This window comes from Cyclopterus lumpus, chromosome 19 (assembly GCF_009769545.1).
Source record: "Cyclopterus lumpus isolate fCycLum1 chromosome 19, fCycLum1.pri, whole genome shotgun sequence".
NCBI lineage: Eukaryota > Metazoa > Chordata > Actinopteri > Perciformes > Cyclopteridae > Cyclopterus > Cyclopterus lumpus.
Window position 1 is genome coordinate 6,727,984 of NC_046984.1, and position 18,522 is coordinate 6,746,505.

General features: G+C 41.6%; 2 protein-coding genes across 2 annotated transcripts; one reads left to right on the forward strand and one right to left on the reverse strand.

The window, feature by feature from the left end:
* Positions 1-909: 909 nt before the first annotated feature.
* On the forward strand, positions 910-4,107 carry LOC117748705 (NADPH oxidase organizer 1-like). The gene is made up of 7 exons (XM_034558716.1): positions 910-1,192; positions 1,305-1,385; positions 1,482-1,554; positions 1,725-1,908; positions 1,999-2,207; positions 2,318-2,434; positions 2,773-4,107. Exons 1-7 carry the CDS (start codon positions 1,118-1,120, stop codon positions 3,492-3,494), a joined length of 1,461 nt encoding a protein of 486 aa, XP_034414607.1. The 5' UTR covers positions 910-1,117; the 3' UTR covers positions 3,495-4,107.
* Positions 4,108-14,069: 9,962 nt separating this feature from the next.
* Positions 14,070-17,869, reverse strand: LOC117748666 (NADPH oxidase organizer 1-like). The gene is made up of 7 exons (XM_034558639.1): positions 17,573-17,869; positions 17,379-17,459; positions 17,210-17,282; positions 16,765-16,948; positions 16,466-16,674; positions 16,239-16,355; positions 14,070-15,595 (listed from the first exon to the last, which is right to left on the reverse strand). Exons 1-7 carry the CDS (start codon positions 17,645-17,647, stop codon positions 14,814-14,816), a joined length of 1,521 nt encoding a protein of 506 aa, XP_034414530.1. The 5' UTR covers positions 17,648-17,869; the 3' UTR covers positions 14,070-14,813.
* Between the last annotated feature and the right edge of the window lie 653 nt (positions 17,870-18,522).

An 18,522-nucleotide genomic window follows, 5' to 3' on the forward strand; every position in this document is an offset into this window, starting at 1 on the left:
TATCACCTCTGGCCAGACCCTCCTCAAATTGAATCAACATCAATGACCCTTGCACCGCTTTCACTTATATACATACATATATATATATATATATATATATATATATATATATATATATATATATATATAGACTGAAAAGTGAAAGTGATATGTATAAAGTATATACTTTATATATGTATATCACTTAGATACACTTTATACACTTCGCAAATTCAATTTTAATTTACATTTTTAATTTCCTTTATTATTTAAATTCTTAAATTTAATATGCCCTGCTATTTTATTTTATTGTAAACATGCCTGCTGCTGTTACAAACAGATTTCCCCGTGGGGATGAATAAAATATATATCTAATCTAATCAAATCTTGTTTCACATGAAAAGAAAAAAAGCGTGGCACCAAATATAAACTTTGGGAAAGTTTCTGGTCTGACTAAGAACTACATCTCGTGCCACTTCCTGATGATTTCCGGTGACTGTCACACATACACCCACACACATACGCTCACACGCACACACACACACACACACACACACACACACACACACACACACACACACACACACACACACACACACACATATTATGAGTAGTATAACAAAGAACTGGTTTGGTGATTGTAAAAGGTTTCCCATTAGTCGAATCAGAGGGCGTCTTTTCTGATCAGAAGCACCTGTCTGATTAGTTCCTCATCCCTGTCTTTCTCACAGTAACACAATACATTCTTTCTTCAGAGAAGATCATAAAATTCTGTAGTTGCATAAGCTAGTCTGACTACGTCATCATTCATGTCAACATTTTATAATACTTTATCCTCAATATGATGTCACTGAAATGAGAAGTAGGTCAGAAGACATTGTTTGGCTTTTTCATTTACGGAAAGAAAGCAATAATGTGCTTTACTACATTCTCCTGCATGACCTCTCACTTTGAGGCAAATTTGAATACCAGAAGATCCAGCTGCACTGACCACGCCTCTGCATGTCATTTACTCTGCCTCTAATATCTGAAGCGTATATAAACCACAGCAGACTCTCTAGTCTGGCAGAGCAGCAGAGGCAGTGCAGCTTGATACTGAAGGTCAATAAAGCAGCTTTTTTACACAAACAAGTGGACGATGGCTGGTGAACAACGCTTTGTGATGAGTGCCCGCATTATCGGAGCCGTCCACAGGGACTCACCAAAACTGAAGGTGAGTTAAGACCTCAATCGTTATTGATGTGAGGTTTTAAATCTCTCTGCTGTATTTGGGTTCGTGTGAAAGGTTTCTTGTCTCAAATCTTCTTTTTTTTCTCCTTCCACAGATGTTCATGATATCTGTGTTGTGGTCTGATGAGACTGACGTTATTGTCTACAGGTCCTTCAAGGAATTCAAGAAATTGCATGTAAGAACAAAAAACCTCCCCATTGGTGTACTCAGTCTGCTGTTTATATTGTAGGAATAATAATGAATTAAAATGTTTTCTTCTTCTTCCAACTAGATGCAATTGAAAAAGAGGTTCCCTCAAATGAACCCTTTCAGGAAAAACAACAGAGTGATCCCCAAATTTAGAGGTAAGATTATTTCAACGGGTTGTTACAAGTTGTATTTAAATGGTCTTCTATAAGCATATGTCTATGTGCAGCCATTAATTAGAGGAATAGCACACAAAATAGTTTAATATTCATCTTCTTCTCTGCAAATCTGGTATTAATCCTGAAACCGTTTCCTCTCCTCTCTCCAGGGCAGGCCAGGAGGAACAGCCTCCAGCAGAAAGGATCCAAGCGATCCGTCCAACACATGAAGTTCCTGGAGAGCTACTGCGACGAGCTGTTGAAGTGCGACCAAACTGTGACTCAGAGCTCCGTGGTTTTTCAGTTCTTCATGCCCAAAGACCACGACCTGCAGCCGGACTTCACCAAGAACAGGTATGTTGTCTTCTCAGTGTTTAGGTCAAGTCATGTGAGAGTTTAATAATAGTTCTAGGACCTTAAATGACTGACTTCTCTCTCACACAGCATCATGATCCTGCTGTCTGATGATCTGCCAGATGGCTCAGCTGGAGGAGGCGGTGATGTGACGCGCCAGCATGCAGGCAGCGTCACTCACCCGTTTGTCACCCAGACTGTCCGCTGCGTGGCCGCTTACGAGACAAAGGACACCAAGAATCGTCCATTTAAGGTCTCTGTGGACGAGAAGCTGGATGTTTTGATTAAAGACCCTACAGGTCAGTGCTGAACTTCTTTCATGCAGTTGCTTCCTGAACATCAGCAACAACCTTGAGCTACCCCCAACTCATTTCTGTTATACTGAAAGTATGTTTTATTTCCTCTCCGGGTTGGTGGCTGGTGGAGAACGAGGATAAGCGTTTGGCTTGGTTTCCTGCTCCCTACCTGGAGTTATGGGAAGGAGAGGACGACGAGGACGATGATGATGCTGGATTCAAGCTTGCAGGTTTGTGTTACTTGTAGTCACAGTTGAATTTTAATGAGCAAGAATGAATGTAAGAAGAACTGATCTCATTGTACAAGATTGATGACTGAACTGAACCTTTGTAAGCCTGATATTGGATTAACATCATCTGACATTACTGTGAAAATCAATGGATGTCAGAAGGACCAACTTCATATTACAATGAAGGCTAGTCGTTACAAACAACCAACACTGTTAAGTGGTCTTTACCACTGGAAGTTAACATACATCTATTCCTTTCTACTAAAACTCACTTTTATGAAGACAATATGTAACTGTACAGCAGTTCCTGAGCTTGTTGTCTTGTTTGTGACCTTTAGGTGCCCTGTACTGCGCAGTGAGGAGTTACTCAACTAAGAAGGATGACGAGGTGTCTGTGCCCATTGGCTCTGTGGTGGAAGTGCTGAGGAAGTCTGACAACGGCTGGTGGCTCATCAGGTTCAATGGCAAATCAGGTTACATCCCCTCCATGAACTTGAAACCATACAACAATCCCCGGGCAGGCCTTTACAGCCTGCAGAGAAAGCTGCACAGTTCCACTCTGAACCTGGCAACCAGCAGGGAACCTCAGGCTCCTCGTCCACCCGGCACAAACAAAGAAAACAGCCCACGACGGGGTTCTCTAGGTCAGACAAGAGGAGAGCCCAGTGTGCCAGGGCGTCTACAAAAGGCTCGATCTCTGGATGTCCTCTCTGAGAACTGGTCGCAAACACAGATGGAGAGTGACGCCTCAACCTCAGGCTTCTCCCCAAGCAGTGAATCATCGATTCCCACAGGCAGTCCTACAGCCTCTTTCCAGCCTGGTTTCAGTGACAATGGGAGCAGCAGCCCTGATCTCAGTTTCTACGACCAACATGTATCCAACACAAGCTCTGACAGCTCTGGATCTGTGAGCTCCACAGGAAGTGAGACGGCTCCCAGGATGCCACCCAGGCCAAAAACCGAGGAAATCCTGACCCGCTGCACCACCATGACCCGCAAGGCAGCCCTGGCCACCAAGACCCGGCTTCAGATTCAGCCAGAGTTGATCCACAGCCGCTAAGGAATCACCAGCCATTGATCTATGAAGTATTCATGGGACATATATAACCTGTTTGACCCCATAGGGTCTGTCAATCAAGTGTGTTTTGTGCAGCATTGTTTATATCTCTATTTAAAGTTGTTTCTAATACCAGAAATGTAAGAGATAGTAACCTATAGATAGGTTGAAAACCACAAGATATGCATAATAACAATAATGTAGCTTCAGTGAAGCGTCAGAAGAAGCACAAACGAGAAAATAAATTGTCATCCAAAAGTAAAATAAATATTCTGTCTCGGTTTGAAGCCACTTAAGGGTTCATTTAAGTTTAAGATTGCTGAAGTTGAAGAGGTTAAATATTTACACTAAACTGTACTCCGGTGTGAAGGCTTCTTGATCCACTTCCAAATGAAGGCATTGAAATGTGTCAAACAAGCTGCTAGCAGACGGGAAAGGATTACCAGTTCCCTTTCAGAACATGTTCTTATTTATTATATATTGATTATTTGGTTGCTTATCTCATGACTATGTATATTGTTGTCCATTGATGTACAGTATGTGCTGCATTATAACCTGTTCACAATGCAGCTTGTAAGTTTCCCATAAACATGTCAATAAATTCAAATTTACAGAACTTCTTGTATTACATAAAGCATTGAGAAAACTAGAGACACAACAACAAAAAGAGGGGGACAAAGGAGTGCCAAACCAGATAAAATAATTAAAAAAACAAATGGAGAACACCTTAAATGACCAAATGTTAGCAGCACGCCTCAGACAAAACAAAGGGGTGAAAGGTAACAATATAGAAAAGGAGGAACATGTAATAGGACTTTTCGTAGATGACATTATTACCTATCTCCGAAATCCCAACACTTCAATTCCAAAACGTATGACAATTTTGGCTGACTATGGTCAGATGACGGGCTATGAACAAAACAATAATAATCATCTGAATGCACTCTGCTGCACAAGCCAGAGGTAATGATTTGTACATCTCTGGCCACATTCCTTTTTTTTTTTGGTGTGGATTTGTGTTCACTTTTCGTGGGGATAAATAGCCAAACGTACTATCGATAACAATCTTTATTCATATAGTGTCCTTTTTTTAACGAGGTTTCAAGGTGCTGCAACAAACATTAAAAACAACAGTCAAGTAAAAGCACAAGTATCCACCCATCAATTTTCAGCCGCTTAGCTACCTCATTCTGGGGGATCCGAGGTGTTCTCAGGCCATATTGGAATTATAATCCCTCCAGCGTGACCTGGGACTTCCCAGTTGGATCTGCATGGAAAACCTCTAATGGGAGGCGTCAAGGACTCATCCGAATTAGATAGATGCCCGAACCACCTCAGTGGACTCCTCATTTCGACACGAAGGATTAGCGCCTCAACTCCAAGTTCCCTCCTGATTTCCGAGCTCCTTACCGTCTCTCTGAGGAGGAGGACAACAGGACCACATCATCTGAAAACAGCAGAGAGGCGATACCGAGACCCGAGAACCCAACGTTCTCCACCCCCACGGCTGTAGCTATGAAAATCACTAACAGGACCAGTGGTAAAGGGCAGCCCTGGCTGAGGCCAACACCCACCAGAACGTGTCTGACTTAATGCCGAGAATGCGAACGCAGCTCTTACTGCAGGTACAGAGACCGGATAGCCCGTTGAAACGAGTCCGGCACCCCATACTCCCGCAGCACCCCCACCCGGTCGAAAGCCTTCTCCAAGTCCACAAAGCACGGACCCCTCCAGTAGTCTTGCCAGAGTAAAGAGCTGGTCCACGGTTCCACGACTGGGACGGAATCCCCACTGCTCGTCTTGAATCTGAGGTTCGACAAACGGTCTGAGCCTCCTTTCCAGCACCTTGGCATAAGCTTTCCCCGGGAGGCTGAGTAGTGCGATAGTCCCCCTTTTTGAAAATGGTGGTGGAACTCCACGTGAATTCATCCGAGTGCTCCCAAGAAATACAGCAGTTTTTTTCTGTATTCATGAATCACAATCATTTTATTGCCAAGTACGTTTGCACATACAGTACAAGGGATTTAGCTTGGTGATTGGTGCATCACAATAAACACAGTGCAATAGTAGAAGAATCTTTAAAAATAAACAGAATTACGTTAAAATACGTCTCTCAAAAAAGTGCAGGTGGTGAAACTCCACCCGCCAGATGGTGATGGAGGAGGTGAGGATGGACTCAATGGTGGTAGTTTAGTGCAACATCATTGTCTTGCATCATTCTTCAGCTGCTTCAGGAAGCGCAGCCTCTATGACTGTCTGTGTCTGTTTCAGGAGGTGTGCATGCATTATGGCAAATTTGTGTTTTAACTGCAACATTTGAGTATAATTTTTTCAGACACTGTTGACATACAGTAGAAAATACTTGTAGCTGGCTCTGCTCCCTTCTACAATCACAGCGTCACCACCACCTTTTAAGATTTAACTTGCTATATATGAAACATAATGTATTCTTAAATGATGAAGCAGGAAGTCTAGGTGTGCAAACATTTTGACCATATATCATTTTGATACGCTACCACTAGGGGACGTAGTGCCGCTGTCAATTGGGACCAATATAATCAGGAGGATCAAGAGGGCCAGGTGTTGCTAGATTGGCAGGAGCACACCGTTTTTGACCACATGTGATGTTGTTGCGTGTGGTAATTTTGGATAATGAATGTTTTAATTTCTTTTATTTGATGGTTATGACAGAACGGGGTTTATTTTCTTTGTGTGTACAATTGTTAAGAAAAAGTTAGCTTTACGTTTAAAACCTGAACATTGCATCGTTAATCGCATGTGTCCTAAACTAAGCTAACCGCAACCGTAATAAAAAATATTTAGTAAGTAGATAAAAGGTGGCATGTTTTTTTTAACTATCTCAACCATCATTAATTTCCACACAGTTAAAGGGGGTATAGGGTTCACGGTAACTCCTTTGTTTACTTCAAGAGGGGCATTATTGTGGTAAAGAAAGGATTTATTGTGTTACTGTAAGAAAGACAAACCCAAGGTGAATAATTAATCTAACCCGTGCCGCTGATTAGATTAAAGGCTGACTTTTTACAATGGCCGAAGCAGTTTTATTGTTTAATCACTGTTTGTGTGTGCGTGTGTGTGTGTGTGTGTGTGTGTGTGTCATACAGTAACCGGGAACCTTCAGGGAAGTGTTACTTTTTGTCAGTTAGTATTTTTGAACACGTTACAAATTGTATTATACACAGATCAAACTGTACACTACCATCATTCCCTCCGTTATATTTGGTGCCACACTCTTTTACTTTTCATGGGAAAAAATATCTGAGAAGTAAAACATTTGATGTCCATAAGCGCAGGAAAAGTTTATATTTCAACAGAAGGTTTCCTATTCAAGATTATGCGTTCAGATGTTAAAGAGAGAATTATTATTCTGCCTCACTTTGATTGAGATTTTACTATTGTGGACATGTTGTGTATTTTAATGAGAGATCATGCAGGAGAATGACCTTTTTGACCTTGTTTCATTTTGAAACATGTACTGCACGTGCATACGTGCCACTTGTCACAACCGAATACAATTTTGACATGAACGATGACGTAGTCAGACTAGCTTATGCAATTACAGCCTTTTATGATCTTCGCTAAAGAAGAATGTGTGTGTGCGTCACACAGTCACCGGGAATCAGGTGGCACGAGATGTATTTAATCAGTCCGTAATGTCAATTTATATTTGGTGCCACGCTCTTTTTCTTTTCATGTGAAACAATATCTGAGGAGAAGTAAAGCACATGATGTCCACAAGCAAAGTTTATATTTTTCCAGAACGTTTCCTATGCAAGATTCTGCATTGTTAAAAAGAGCCACCGTTGAGAAAAATTATTCTGCCTCACTTTGGATGAGATTTTAATGTTTTCCAAATTTGGCATATTGTCATTTTCAATGAGAAAAAAAAAGGATGAATAAATGATTGGAGAAAGACATTTAAAAAGATTCCACACCATTAACAAGTCTTGTACAAGGTCTCTCTGTTCACAAGTTATTTAGCAAAAAGTATGTAAATATTGCTTTAGATATCAGGGGAAATGTACAGTAGCATTTACTAAAGATGGACAATACTATTCCTACGTGCATAAATAAAGGCACAAAAACGTATTCTTTTTAAAGCCTTACCAGGACAGGTTCAGCTGATGTTTATTCATCGTAAAACGTCTTTGTATAGTTGTTATATCAACACAATAACTCATATTGGAATTTAGCAGCTGAGCACACCTTTCCGCCCCGGCCGACTCAGGTTCTCTGTGTTCGGTCGCCACCCTGGCCGCTTCCGGCTTCTGTTCCCGGGGTTTCCCCGGAGCCCGTCTGTTCGCCTGGTGGTCGCCCTTCTGCCCGTCCCCCGGAGCAGGTCTATCTGCCTGGTGGCCGTCCTTCAGCCCGTCCTCCGGAGCAGGTCAGTCCTCCTGGTGGTCGTCCTCCGTCCCGTCCCCCGGACTTCTTCTGCCAGGCTTTTGGTCCCGCCTCCGGCTCCCCTCCACCCACCCTGGGGGACTGTGTTGGGACGTCTGGAATCCGCCCCTTGAGGGGGGGGTTATGTCAGGATCAGGAGTGTTGTCGTGTTTCCTGTTTTATTTTGAAGTCCTTGTCGCTCGTGTCCTCTGTTTCCCTGCACTTCCTGTCCCTGTGATTGTCTGCCCTGCCCCAGCCGTGCATATGCTTGTGCACATTCCATGCCAGTTGATAATGTTTCCAGCCAAGATGCTCAATTTGTATTGCTCCGCTGGAGTAGTTGACAAGAACTTGCCACATTGGAAATGTTGCTTTCATAATTAAGTTGACAATGACAATTCCTAACCTGGGTGGAGATGTATGATGAACATGTCCGGCTCTGAGTTATGCTGATTGCCAGGAACCACAAACTGTTCACTTGCTTTACCTCATCTCCATTGATGTAGACAGTGGTCTGATATCAACAATCAGCTGATGTTTTGCTGATGTTGAGCGGGAGCATAGTTTATGGGAGTGAAGTTTATGGGAGCTGCTGGCGGCCGCAGCCGCATGCGCCGCTGTCATAGTATGGCCCCGCGACTTCTGAAAATATAATCAAGCTAAGCTGAACCATAACCGTGTGAGTGTGATTTAATTCAATGTTTAAGTTGATGAACCCTGGTGAGACTTTAAAGCAGTCACTCAGTCCCTTCCATTAACAAAATTAATCAGTGTCCAACATGATCCAATAAGGTCAATCTGTATGCCTCCACATACTTCACTCGTGCGTTTGATGTCTGCAGTGCATTACTTGTGCCTCATGCACTCCAGGAAACAGAAAAAGTTAAATGTATCTTATGTACCCACGTCTGTTTTTCTTGGAAATGACATCATGCTCCCTCCTATTTTCTCCCTGAAGCTGCCTTTGTAAAGCAGTCTAGTGATGTGTGGTCAAAGTATAAGTGTCTATTACATTACATTACATGTCATTTAGCTGACGCTTTTATCCAAAGCGACTTACAATAAGTGCATTAAACCGAGAGTCCAAACTCAGAACAACAAGAATCAAACAAGTACAATTTCTTCAATAAAGTTAAACTACAAAGTACTATCCGTAAGTGCCATTTAAGTGCTACTAAAGTGCTATCGGTAAGGGACATTTAAGTGCTACTACAGCATTTAAGTGCTACCTATTCAAGGTATAGTCGAAAAAGATGTGTTTTTAGTTTGCGCCGGAAGATGTAGAGACTTTCTGCTGTCCTGATGTCAATGGGAAGCTCGTTCCACCAATGAGGAGCCAGCACAGCAAACAGTCGTGATTTAGCTCGAAGTGAAGGAGCTACAAGCAGATTGGCAGAAGCCGAGCGAAGTGAACGGGCTGGGGTGTACGGTTTGACCATGTCCTGGGTGTGAGGTTAGGGCTAAAATTCAAGCATGTCTTAAAGACATAAAAACATGAATGACCTGTACACCACTGTAAAGAATCTTGGCGTTATCTTTGACCAGGGTTTCTAGAGTCTTAAAAATTAGGATGGGAGTCAGAGCCTTCAGTTATCAAGCTCCTCTTTTATGGATCCAGCTTCCACTTTCAGTCCGGGAGGCAGACAGTCACCTCATTTAAGAATAGCACTTATATATAGGCTGCTGGCGGATGTTTTAGGATACTGAAAAGATTCTTGCTACTCGGGCTCAAGGAACTTCAGGATTCGATGGTTTTAAATTAACAATATTTAATGGCAAAAGATAATAGACAATGATACGTTCACGATCGTGGGGCTGGTTGAAACAAAGCGTCCACAGTCCAACACACTATCTCCAAAATCTCCTCCGTGTAGTTGCTGTCTAGCCTGTTTAAGCCAAAAAAAAAGTAAAAGAGAACGCTAATCCCCATTACAACTCCCTATATTTAGTCGTCAGTCATGCCTTTAACACCTCAAATGTTAGTAATTCGCAGGGTCAAACAAAGCATCACTTGGGTTGGCTTAAGGCCATCTTCAAAGGTGACGGGGTCAAACGTCACACTTCCGGTCAAGACAGAGAAGTTCCCCTTCAGAATAAAACCTCTTATCTTGCCTTCATATACTCCTGAAGGTTTCTTCCCTTTTTTCCCCGTGAAAGGGTTTTTTCTATTATTTGGGAGTTTTTCCTGATTCGATTTGAGGTCCTGGTACAGGGATGTCGTATGTGTACAGATTGTAAAGCCCTCTTAGGCAAATTCGTAATTTGTGATATTGGGCTATATAAAATAAACTGAATTGAATCCAATGTCATATTTTGAAGTGTAAATAATAAAATGTACAATGGCTGAATTCCATTTAGCTGCTACAGTGTCAGGGTCCTGGGTTTGTAAAGCTGGCTCAATCTCACACAGTCATGACTTACTGGGACACTTGAAATGTCCCATTAGCAATAAAAATAGGCAATATTTGCAAAATGTAAAAATCTTCTTCATGGTAGGGCAGAATAAATGTAGTAAAAAAGAAACGTGAGAATGTTCCTGGTCATTAAGGTGATATGTACTGTATTGGCAGTGTTAAGTATGATCTGTGTGTAATAACATTACTGACAGACCAAAAGTACACAAAAATCTAATCAGAGGGCATATATTCTCCTCAGCAGCATGTGTTTGATTAATTATTCACTTCAGGTTTCCTTGTTTTGCTCAGAATAACTATAAATCCGTCCTTTATGACGATAATCCTTCATCATAAAGTAAACACGGGACTTCCTGCAACTCCCAAATCTATTTCCTTTTACTGTGTGGCAATGAATGATGATAAAAGTCCTATTCATTTTCATGTAAAAAACAAAAAAAACAAAGAAAATAGCCACATTTTATTGAGCAAACACAGATCACAAATTAGCTAATTTGACCAAATATTCTTTAATGGCTAAATTTAATTCTGTGATGATGTATTGCACGATTCAGTTTCAGGTCACAGAGTTTGTGGCAGGAACAACAAGAGGCAATATATAATTTTTCAGAGATTTGATTGATGTGGATGTTGTTGCCAGTAAATACGCACTATAAAACAATTTATGGTGGTAGATTAACTCACTATTTACCTCTGATGAAAGGTTAGAAAATTAAGATAATATTGTCTTATCTTAGTAAAGCAAAAAAGCCGCCAATGTTTTGATGTCTCTCTAGCTATCATTAGAATATTGTTTTCAGGCTGAATTGTGCCAAAATGGCATGCACCATTTACAACTGGAACCGAGTGTATCTCCACATCTGTGAGCTGGATCCAGGAAATATGGATATGTATTAGTATAAATATAGACATATTGGTCCTATTTTAGCTGGCCTCTATTGGCTCTTTGACCAGGGTTTCTAGAGTCTTAAAAATTAGGATGGGAGTCAGAGCCTTCAGTTATCAAGCTCCTCTTTTATGGATCCAGCTTCCACTTTCAGTCCGGGAGGCAGACAGTCACCTCATTTAAGAATAGCACTTATATATAGGCTGCTGGCGGATGTTTTAGGATACTGAAAAGATTCTTGCTACTCGGGCTCAAGGAACTTCAGGATTCGATGGTTTTAAATTAACAATATTTAATGGCAAAAGATAATAGACAATGATACGTTCACGATCGTGGGGCTGGTTGAAACAAAGCGTCCACAGTCCAACACACTATCTCCAAAATCTCCTCCGTGTAGTTGCTGTCTAGCCTGTTTAAGCCAAAAAAAAAGTAAAAGAGAACGCTAATCCCCATTACAACTCCCTATATTTAGTCGTCAGTCATGCCTTTAACACCTCAAATGTTAGTAATTCGCAGGGTCAAACAAAGCATCACTTGGGTTGGCTTAAGGCCATCTTCAAAGGTGACGGGGTCAAACGTCACACTTCCGGTCAAGACAGAGAAGTTCCCCTTCAGAATAAAACCTCTTATCTTGCCTTCATATACTCCTGAAGGTTTCTTCCCTTTTTTCCCCGTGAAAGGGTTTTTTCTATTATTTGGGAGTTTTTCCTGATTCGATTTGAGGTCCTGGTACAGGGATGTCGTATGTGTACAGATTGTAAAGCCCTCTTAGGCAAATTCGTAATTTGTGATATTGGGCTATATAAAATAAACTGAATTGAATCCAATGTCATATTTTGAAGTGTAAATAATAAAATGTACAATGGCTGAATTCCATTTAGCTGCTACAGTGTCAGGGTCCTGGGTTTGTAAAGCTGGCTCAATCTCACACAGTCATGACTTACTGGGACACTTGAAATGTCCCATTAGCAATAAAAATAGGCAATATTTGCAAAATGTAAAAATCTTCTTCATGGTAGGGCAGAATAAATGTAGTAAAAAAGAAACGTGAGAATGTTCCTGGTCATTAAGGTGATATGTACTGTATTGGCAGTGTTAAGTATGATCTGTGTGTAATAACATTACTGACAGACCAAAAGTACACAAAAATCTAATCAGAGGGCATATATTCTCCTCAGCAGCATGTGTTTGATTAATTATTCACTTCAGGTTTCCTTGTTTTGCTCAGAATAACTATAAATCCGTCCTTTATGACGATAATCCTTCATCATAAAGTAAACACGGGACTTCCTGCAACTCCCAAATCTATTTCCTTTTACTGTGTGGCAATGAATGATGATAAAAGTCCTATTCATTTTCATGTAAAAAACAAAAAAAACAAAGAAAATAGCCACATTTTATTGAGCAAACACAGATCACAAATTAGCTAATTTGACCAAATATTCTTTAATGGCTAAATTTAATTCTGTGATGATGTATTGCACGATTCAGTTTCAGGTCACAGAGTTTGTGGCAGGAACAACAAGAGGCAATATATAATTTTTCAGAGATTTGATTGATGTGGATGTTGTTGCCAGTAAATACGCACTATAAAACAATTTATGGTGGTAGATTAACTCACTATTTACCTCTGATGAAAGGTTAGAAAATTAAGATAATATTGTCTTATCTTAGTAAAGCAAAAAAGCCGCCAATGTTTTGATGTCTCTCTAGCTATCATTAGAATATTGTTTTCAGGCTGAAATTTGCCAAAATGGCATGCACCATTTACAACTGGAACCGAGTGTATCTCCACATCTGTGAGCTGGATCCAGGAAATATGGATATGTATTAGTATAAATATAGACATATTGGTCCTATTTTAGCTGGCCTCTATTGGCTCTTAACCAACAAACCCATTCATGGTCGTGCTCCACGTTACATTATTGACCTCTTGACTCCCAAGACTGAAGATCTCTGGTTAGCTAGCTCTGTATCGGCTTTTGAATGTCTTTGTTTAGCGTATTTTTCTAATTCCTCATCTTATGCAATCTTACGGTATAATTTTATCTGTGCTTGTGTTATCTGAAGTTTGACTCATAGTGTACATAGTTTCGCTAGTACTTGACGCTTTTTCTGTTTGTTGCTTTCTTTCGTGCAGCACCTTTTGAATCTTGTTAAAAAAGACACTATTTAATTAAAGGTTATTATTATTAATATGTCCGCCAGGTGGAACCCTAGGAGAGATAATGCATTTGATTTTGTGTGTGCTTGTATGTGTCCGTAACTGCGTGAGTGTGCGCCTCTGTTTTTGTACACGGCCAATCTCACATACTGCCGCAGCAACTGCACATTATATTGGGTGGGTAGTTATGGCTGCATGCTACGGGATCTCATGGTTGGTACCTGTTTCATACAGCCATTGACTGCCTGCTTACCCATCACTTTAACCGGTCCCTAGCAGGTAGGGAGAACACAGCTGAGTGCCTCGCCGACCCCCAGCCAGAAAACAGTGAAGCATAAACAGGCTGCTGCTAACTTTGATAGATTTTCTTTTGGGACGGTGTGTTTGGCACACTCACTGCTGTACCATGCCGTTGCTAAGCGGGAGGATAGCTTAGTGAATTTACCTTTGTGTTTTGGCCTCGATTGTGTGTCATGCGCCATTTTTGAGCCAGTATATATATATATATATATATATATAGCAACATCGCTGCTTGTTGTTGATCTTTTTAACGACACTTCACAGCAACGCACCTTGCTGCACCATTGTAGTTGTTGTTGTTAATATTAATATTATTATTATTATATATATGTTTGAAAAGTTACGGTTACCCAAATACATACCCACTCTTCTCTTCGATATTCATTTTAACACAAAATTACTATTCATATTCATTAAACAAGGACTTTATTGTCATGTTAATGTGAAAAGTGTGAACAGATTAAAATACACTACATGAATATAAATGACCATACAATGAGTAACAAAACAGAAATTGGAAGGTAATAATTAAATAGGAGTATGTTCTGTGAGGAAACCGGTAATCCTTTCTCGTCTGCTGACACGCCCATCATTGTACTGCCTTGGAAATGGATCAAGAAGCCTTTAGACTGGGATTCAGTCTACTCATATAAACTCTAACATAGTATAAACATTAAATTACTGCTGTGAATGATATCACAAATAAAAAGTGCTTGATAATTTGGTGATTAACAATAATTCTTATCACCAAAAAGCTCTGAACTTGCAGAACTGATTTCTATGTCTTAAAAACTGTGATGAATGGTAAAGAAGGATAAATCAAATACAGTTTAGTATAACAACCACATATCCCTGAAGTGGTATCAAAGCTAGAGAGAATATTTGTTTACTCTTGGATGAATGTCACATACATGTTCTTGTTGGTGCTCCTTCTGATGCTTCACTGAAGCTACATTATTGTTATTATGGTATCTTGTGGTTTTCAACATATATTTATCTTGTCACGGTTACTATTTCTTCAATCTGTGTTATGACAAACATTTCAAATAGAGATATAAACAATGCTGCACAAAACACACTTGATTGACAGACCCTATGGGGTCAAACAGGTTATATATGTTCCATGAATACTTCATAGATCAATGGCTGGTGATTCCTTAGCGGCTGTGGATCAACTCTGGCTGAATCTGAAGCCGGGTCTTGGTGGCCAGGGCTGCCTTGCGGGTCATGGTGGTGCAGCGGGTCAGGATCTCCTCGGTTTTTGGTCTGGGTGGCACCCTGGGAGCGATTGAAGCCGTCTCACTGCCTTTGGAGCTGAAGGATGCTGAGCTGTCAGAGCTCCATTTGGATCCGCGGCGGTCAGAGAGAGTGAGTTCGGGGGTGCTGCTCCCATTGTCACTGAAACCAGGCTGGAAAGAGGCTATAGGACTGCCTGTGGGACTCAATGATTCACTGATTGAGGAGAAGTCTGAGAAGCTGCTCTCGGTGCTTGTGTTGCTCATGCTTCGTGTACGGCCGTTTGAGGTTGAGGCCTCACTCTCTGACGGTGTTTGCGACCAGTTCTCAGAGAGGACATCCAGAGATTGGGCCTTTTGGAGACGCCCTGGCACACTGGGCTCTCCTTTTGTCTGATCTTCAGAATCCCGTCGTGGGCTGTTTTCTTTGTTGCTGCTGATTGGACGAGGAGCCTGAGGTTCCCTGCTGGTTGCCAGGTTCAGAGTGGAACTGTTAAGCTTTCTCTGCAGGCTGTAAAGGCCTGCCCGGGGGTTGTTGTATGGTTTCAGGTTCATGGAGGGGATGTAACCTGATTTGCCATTGAACCTGATGAGCCACCAGCCGTTGTCAGACTTCCTCAGCACTTCCACCACAGAGCCAATGGGCACAGACACCTCGTCATCCTTCTTAGTTGAGTAACTCCTCACTGCGCAGTACAGGGCACCTAAAGGTCACAAACAAGAAAACAAGCTCAGGAACTGCTGTACAGTTACATATTGTCTTCATAAAAGTGAGTTTTAGTAGAAAGGAATAGATGCATGTTAACTTCCAGTGGTAAAGACCATTTAACAAGGTAACGACTAGCCTTCATAGTAAATGGTAATTGGTAAATGGACCTGTACTTGTACAGCACTTTTCTAGTCTTCCAACTACTCAAAGCACTTTAACACTACATTACATAATTCACCCATTCACACCCATTCATACACTGATGGGAGGAGCTAAGGTGCCACCTGCACATCAGCAGTAACTAACATTCACACACCGTAGGCACAGCTACGGGAGCAAACCCAAGGACACATCAACATGAGCTAGTGGAGCCGGGGATCAAACCGCTGATCCTCTGATTGAAGGACGACCCTGCTCACCACTGAGCAGGGTCGTCCTTCAATCAGAGCCCTTTATATAGTAATATTAAGTTGGTCCTTCTGACATCCATTGATTTTCACAGTAATGTCAGATGATGTTAATCCAATATCAGGCTTACAAAGGTTCAGGTCAGTCATCAATCTTGTACAATGAGATCAGTTCTTCTTACATTCATTCTTGCTCATTAAAATTCAACTGTGACTACAAGTAACACAAACCTGCAAGCTTGAATCCAGCATCATCATCGTCCTCGTCGTCCTCTCCTTCCCATAACTCCAGGTAGGGAGCAGGAAACCAAGCCAAACGCTTATCCTCGTTCTCCACCAGCCACCAACCTGGAGAGGAAATAAAACATACTTTCAGTATAACAGAAATGAGTTGGGGGTAGCTCAAGTTTGTTGCTGATGTTCAGGAAGCAACTGCATGAAAGAAGTTCAGCACTGACCTGTAGGGTCTTTAATCAAAACATCCAGCTTCTCGTCCACAGAGACCTTAAATGGACGATTCTTGGTGTCCTTTGTCTCGTAAGCGGCCACGCAGCGGACAGTCTGGGTGACAAACGGGTGAGTGACGCTGCCTGCATGCTGGCGCGTCACATCACCGCCTCCTCCAGCTGAGCCATCTGGCAGATCATCAGACAGCAGGATCATGATGCTGTGTGAGAGAGAAGTCAGTCATTTAAGGTCCTATAACTATTATTAAACTCTCACATGACTTGACCTAAACACTGAGAAGACAACATACCTGTTCTTGGTGAAGTCCGGCTGCAGGTCGTGGTCTTTGGGCATGAAGAACTGAAAAACCACGGAGCTCTGAGTCACAGTTTGGTCGCACTTCAACAGCTCGTCGCAGTAGCTCTCCAGGAACTTCATGCGTTGGACGGATCGCTTGGATCCTTTCTGCTGGAGGCTGTTCCTCCTGGCCTGCCCTGGAGAGAGGAGAGGAAATGGTTTCAGGATTAATACCAGATTTGTGGAGAAGAAGATGGATATAATAACTATATTTTGAAGCATTTTTCTTAGAAATAGCTAGATGTCATTTCCATTGGCACACGCTAAATAAACCATGTTTGTAAAAATATATTAAACTGATTTATGTGCTATTCCTCTAATTAATGGCTGCACATAGACAAATGCTTATAGGAGACCATTTAAATACAACTTGTAACAACCCTTTGAAATAATCTTACCTTTAAATTTGGGGATCACTCTGTCGTCTTTAGTCAAAGGGTTCATGTGAGGGAACCTCTTTTTCAGCTGCATCTGTTTGGAAGAAAAAAAACACATCTTAATGAATTATTATTCCTACAATATAAACAGCAGACTGAGTACACCAATGGGGAGGTTTTTTGGTCTTACATGCAATTTCTTGAATTCCTTGAAGGACCTGTAGACAATAACGTCAGTCTCGTCAGACCACAACACAGATATCATGAACATCTGTGGAAGGAGAAAAAAGAAGAAGATTTGAGACAAGAAACTTTTCACACAAACCCAAATACAGCAGAGAGATTTAAAACCTCACATCAATAACGATTGAGGTCTTAACTCACCTTCAGTTTTGGTGAGTCCCTGTGGACGGCTCCGATAATGCGGGCACTCATCACAAAGCGTTGTTCACCAGCCATCGTCCACTTGTTTGTGTCCAAGCTCTCAGGATGAAAAGCTGCTTTATTGACCTTCAGTATCAAGCTGCACTGCCTCTGCTGCTCTGCCAGATCAGAGAGTCTGCTGCGGTTTAAATACGCTTCAGATAACAGGCGGGGTCGGAGAGAGAAACACCTGAGGGCTGTAAAAAAGGATGCGCAGAGGCGTGCAGAGGTGTGCTCAAACCACTAGAGCTGCACATTCATTGCATTCAAATGGAGAATGTGGAGCTGGAACAAGGCAGTCATGAAAAGAATAATTGCTTCCACTGCTTGTCACCGAAAAACCCCAGCTGATGTAATTTCAGGATTCAAGCTCATGAAAAGATTGATATATCTGTACACTAAATAAGAGCTAACAGGAAGTCAGCTTAAAGAATAATGAATAGAAACAGTTAGCCTGACTCTATCCAAAGTTAACAAAATCGGGATTTTTTTTCTCATTGTTGCTGCAATATTTTTCACATTTTTCACATTTTTTAAGCTAGCAAACATGTTTGCCTCTCAGTTTCTGCAGACTGTATGACATCATTGTCGGCCTTCCTCAATCACTTCCTTGCATCTGCAGCCTCCTCAACTCCCGTAATTAAAACCTTTTTGTACGTGCAATCATTCACACTTGTCATCTGCCAGCAATATCCCTTATCGGGAACTAGTGTGGAGAGCCGGGTGTGTATGTGTGACTGACTAAATGGGCAAAGGTGAGTACGTGCCTGTGTGTGTGTGTGTGTGTGTGTGTGTGTGTGTGTGTGTGTGTGTGTGTGTGTGTATGTGTGGGGGGGAAGCAGGTGTTCCTTCAAAGTGGGAATTGCAGGGGTGGACTAGAGTCGGAGGGGATCATCCCGACCACTCATCAG

Coding starts and splice junctions, on each gene's coding strand:
- LOC117748705 (XM_034558716.1), top strand. CDS start 1,118: ATGGCTGGTGAACAACGCTTTGTGATGAGTGCCCGCATTATCGGAGCC. Junction 1,909..1,998: donor CCGGACTTCACCAAGAACAG/GTATGTTGTCTT, acceptor TCTCTCACACAG/CATCATGATCCTGCTGTCTG. Junction 2,208..2,317: donor TTTGATTAAAGACCCTACAG/GTCAGTGCTGAA, acceptor TTTCCTCTCCGG/GTTGGTGGCTGGTGGAGAAC.
- LOC117748666 (XM_034558639.1), bottom strand. CDS start 17,647: ATGGCTGGTGAACAACGCTTTGTGATGAGTGCCCGCATTATCGGAGCC. Junction 17,460..17,572: donor GGGACTCACCAAAACTGAAG/GTGAGTTAAGAC, acceptor CTCCTTCCACAG/ATGTTCATGATATCTGTGTT. Junction 16,949..17,209: donor AGTGATCCCCAAATTTAAAG/GTAAGATTATTT, acceptor TCCTCTCTCCAG/GGCAGGCCAGGAGGAACAGC.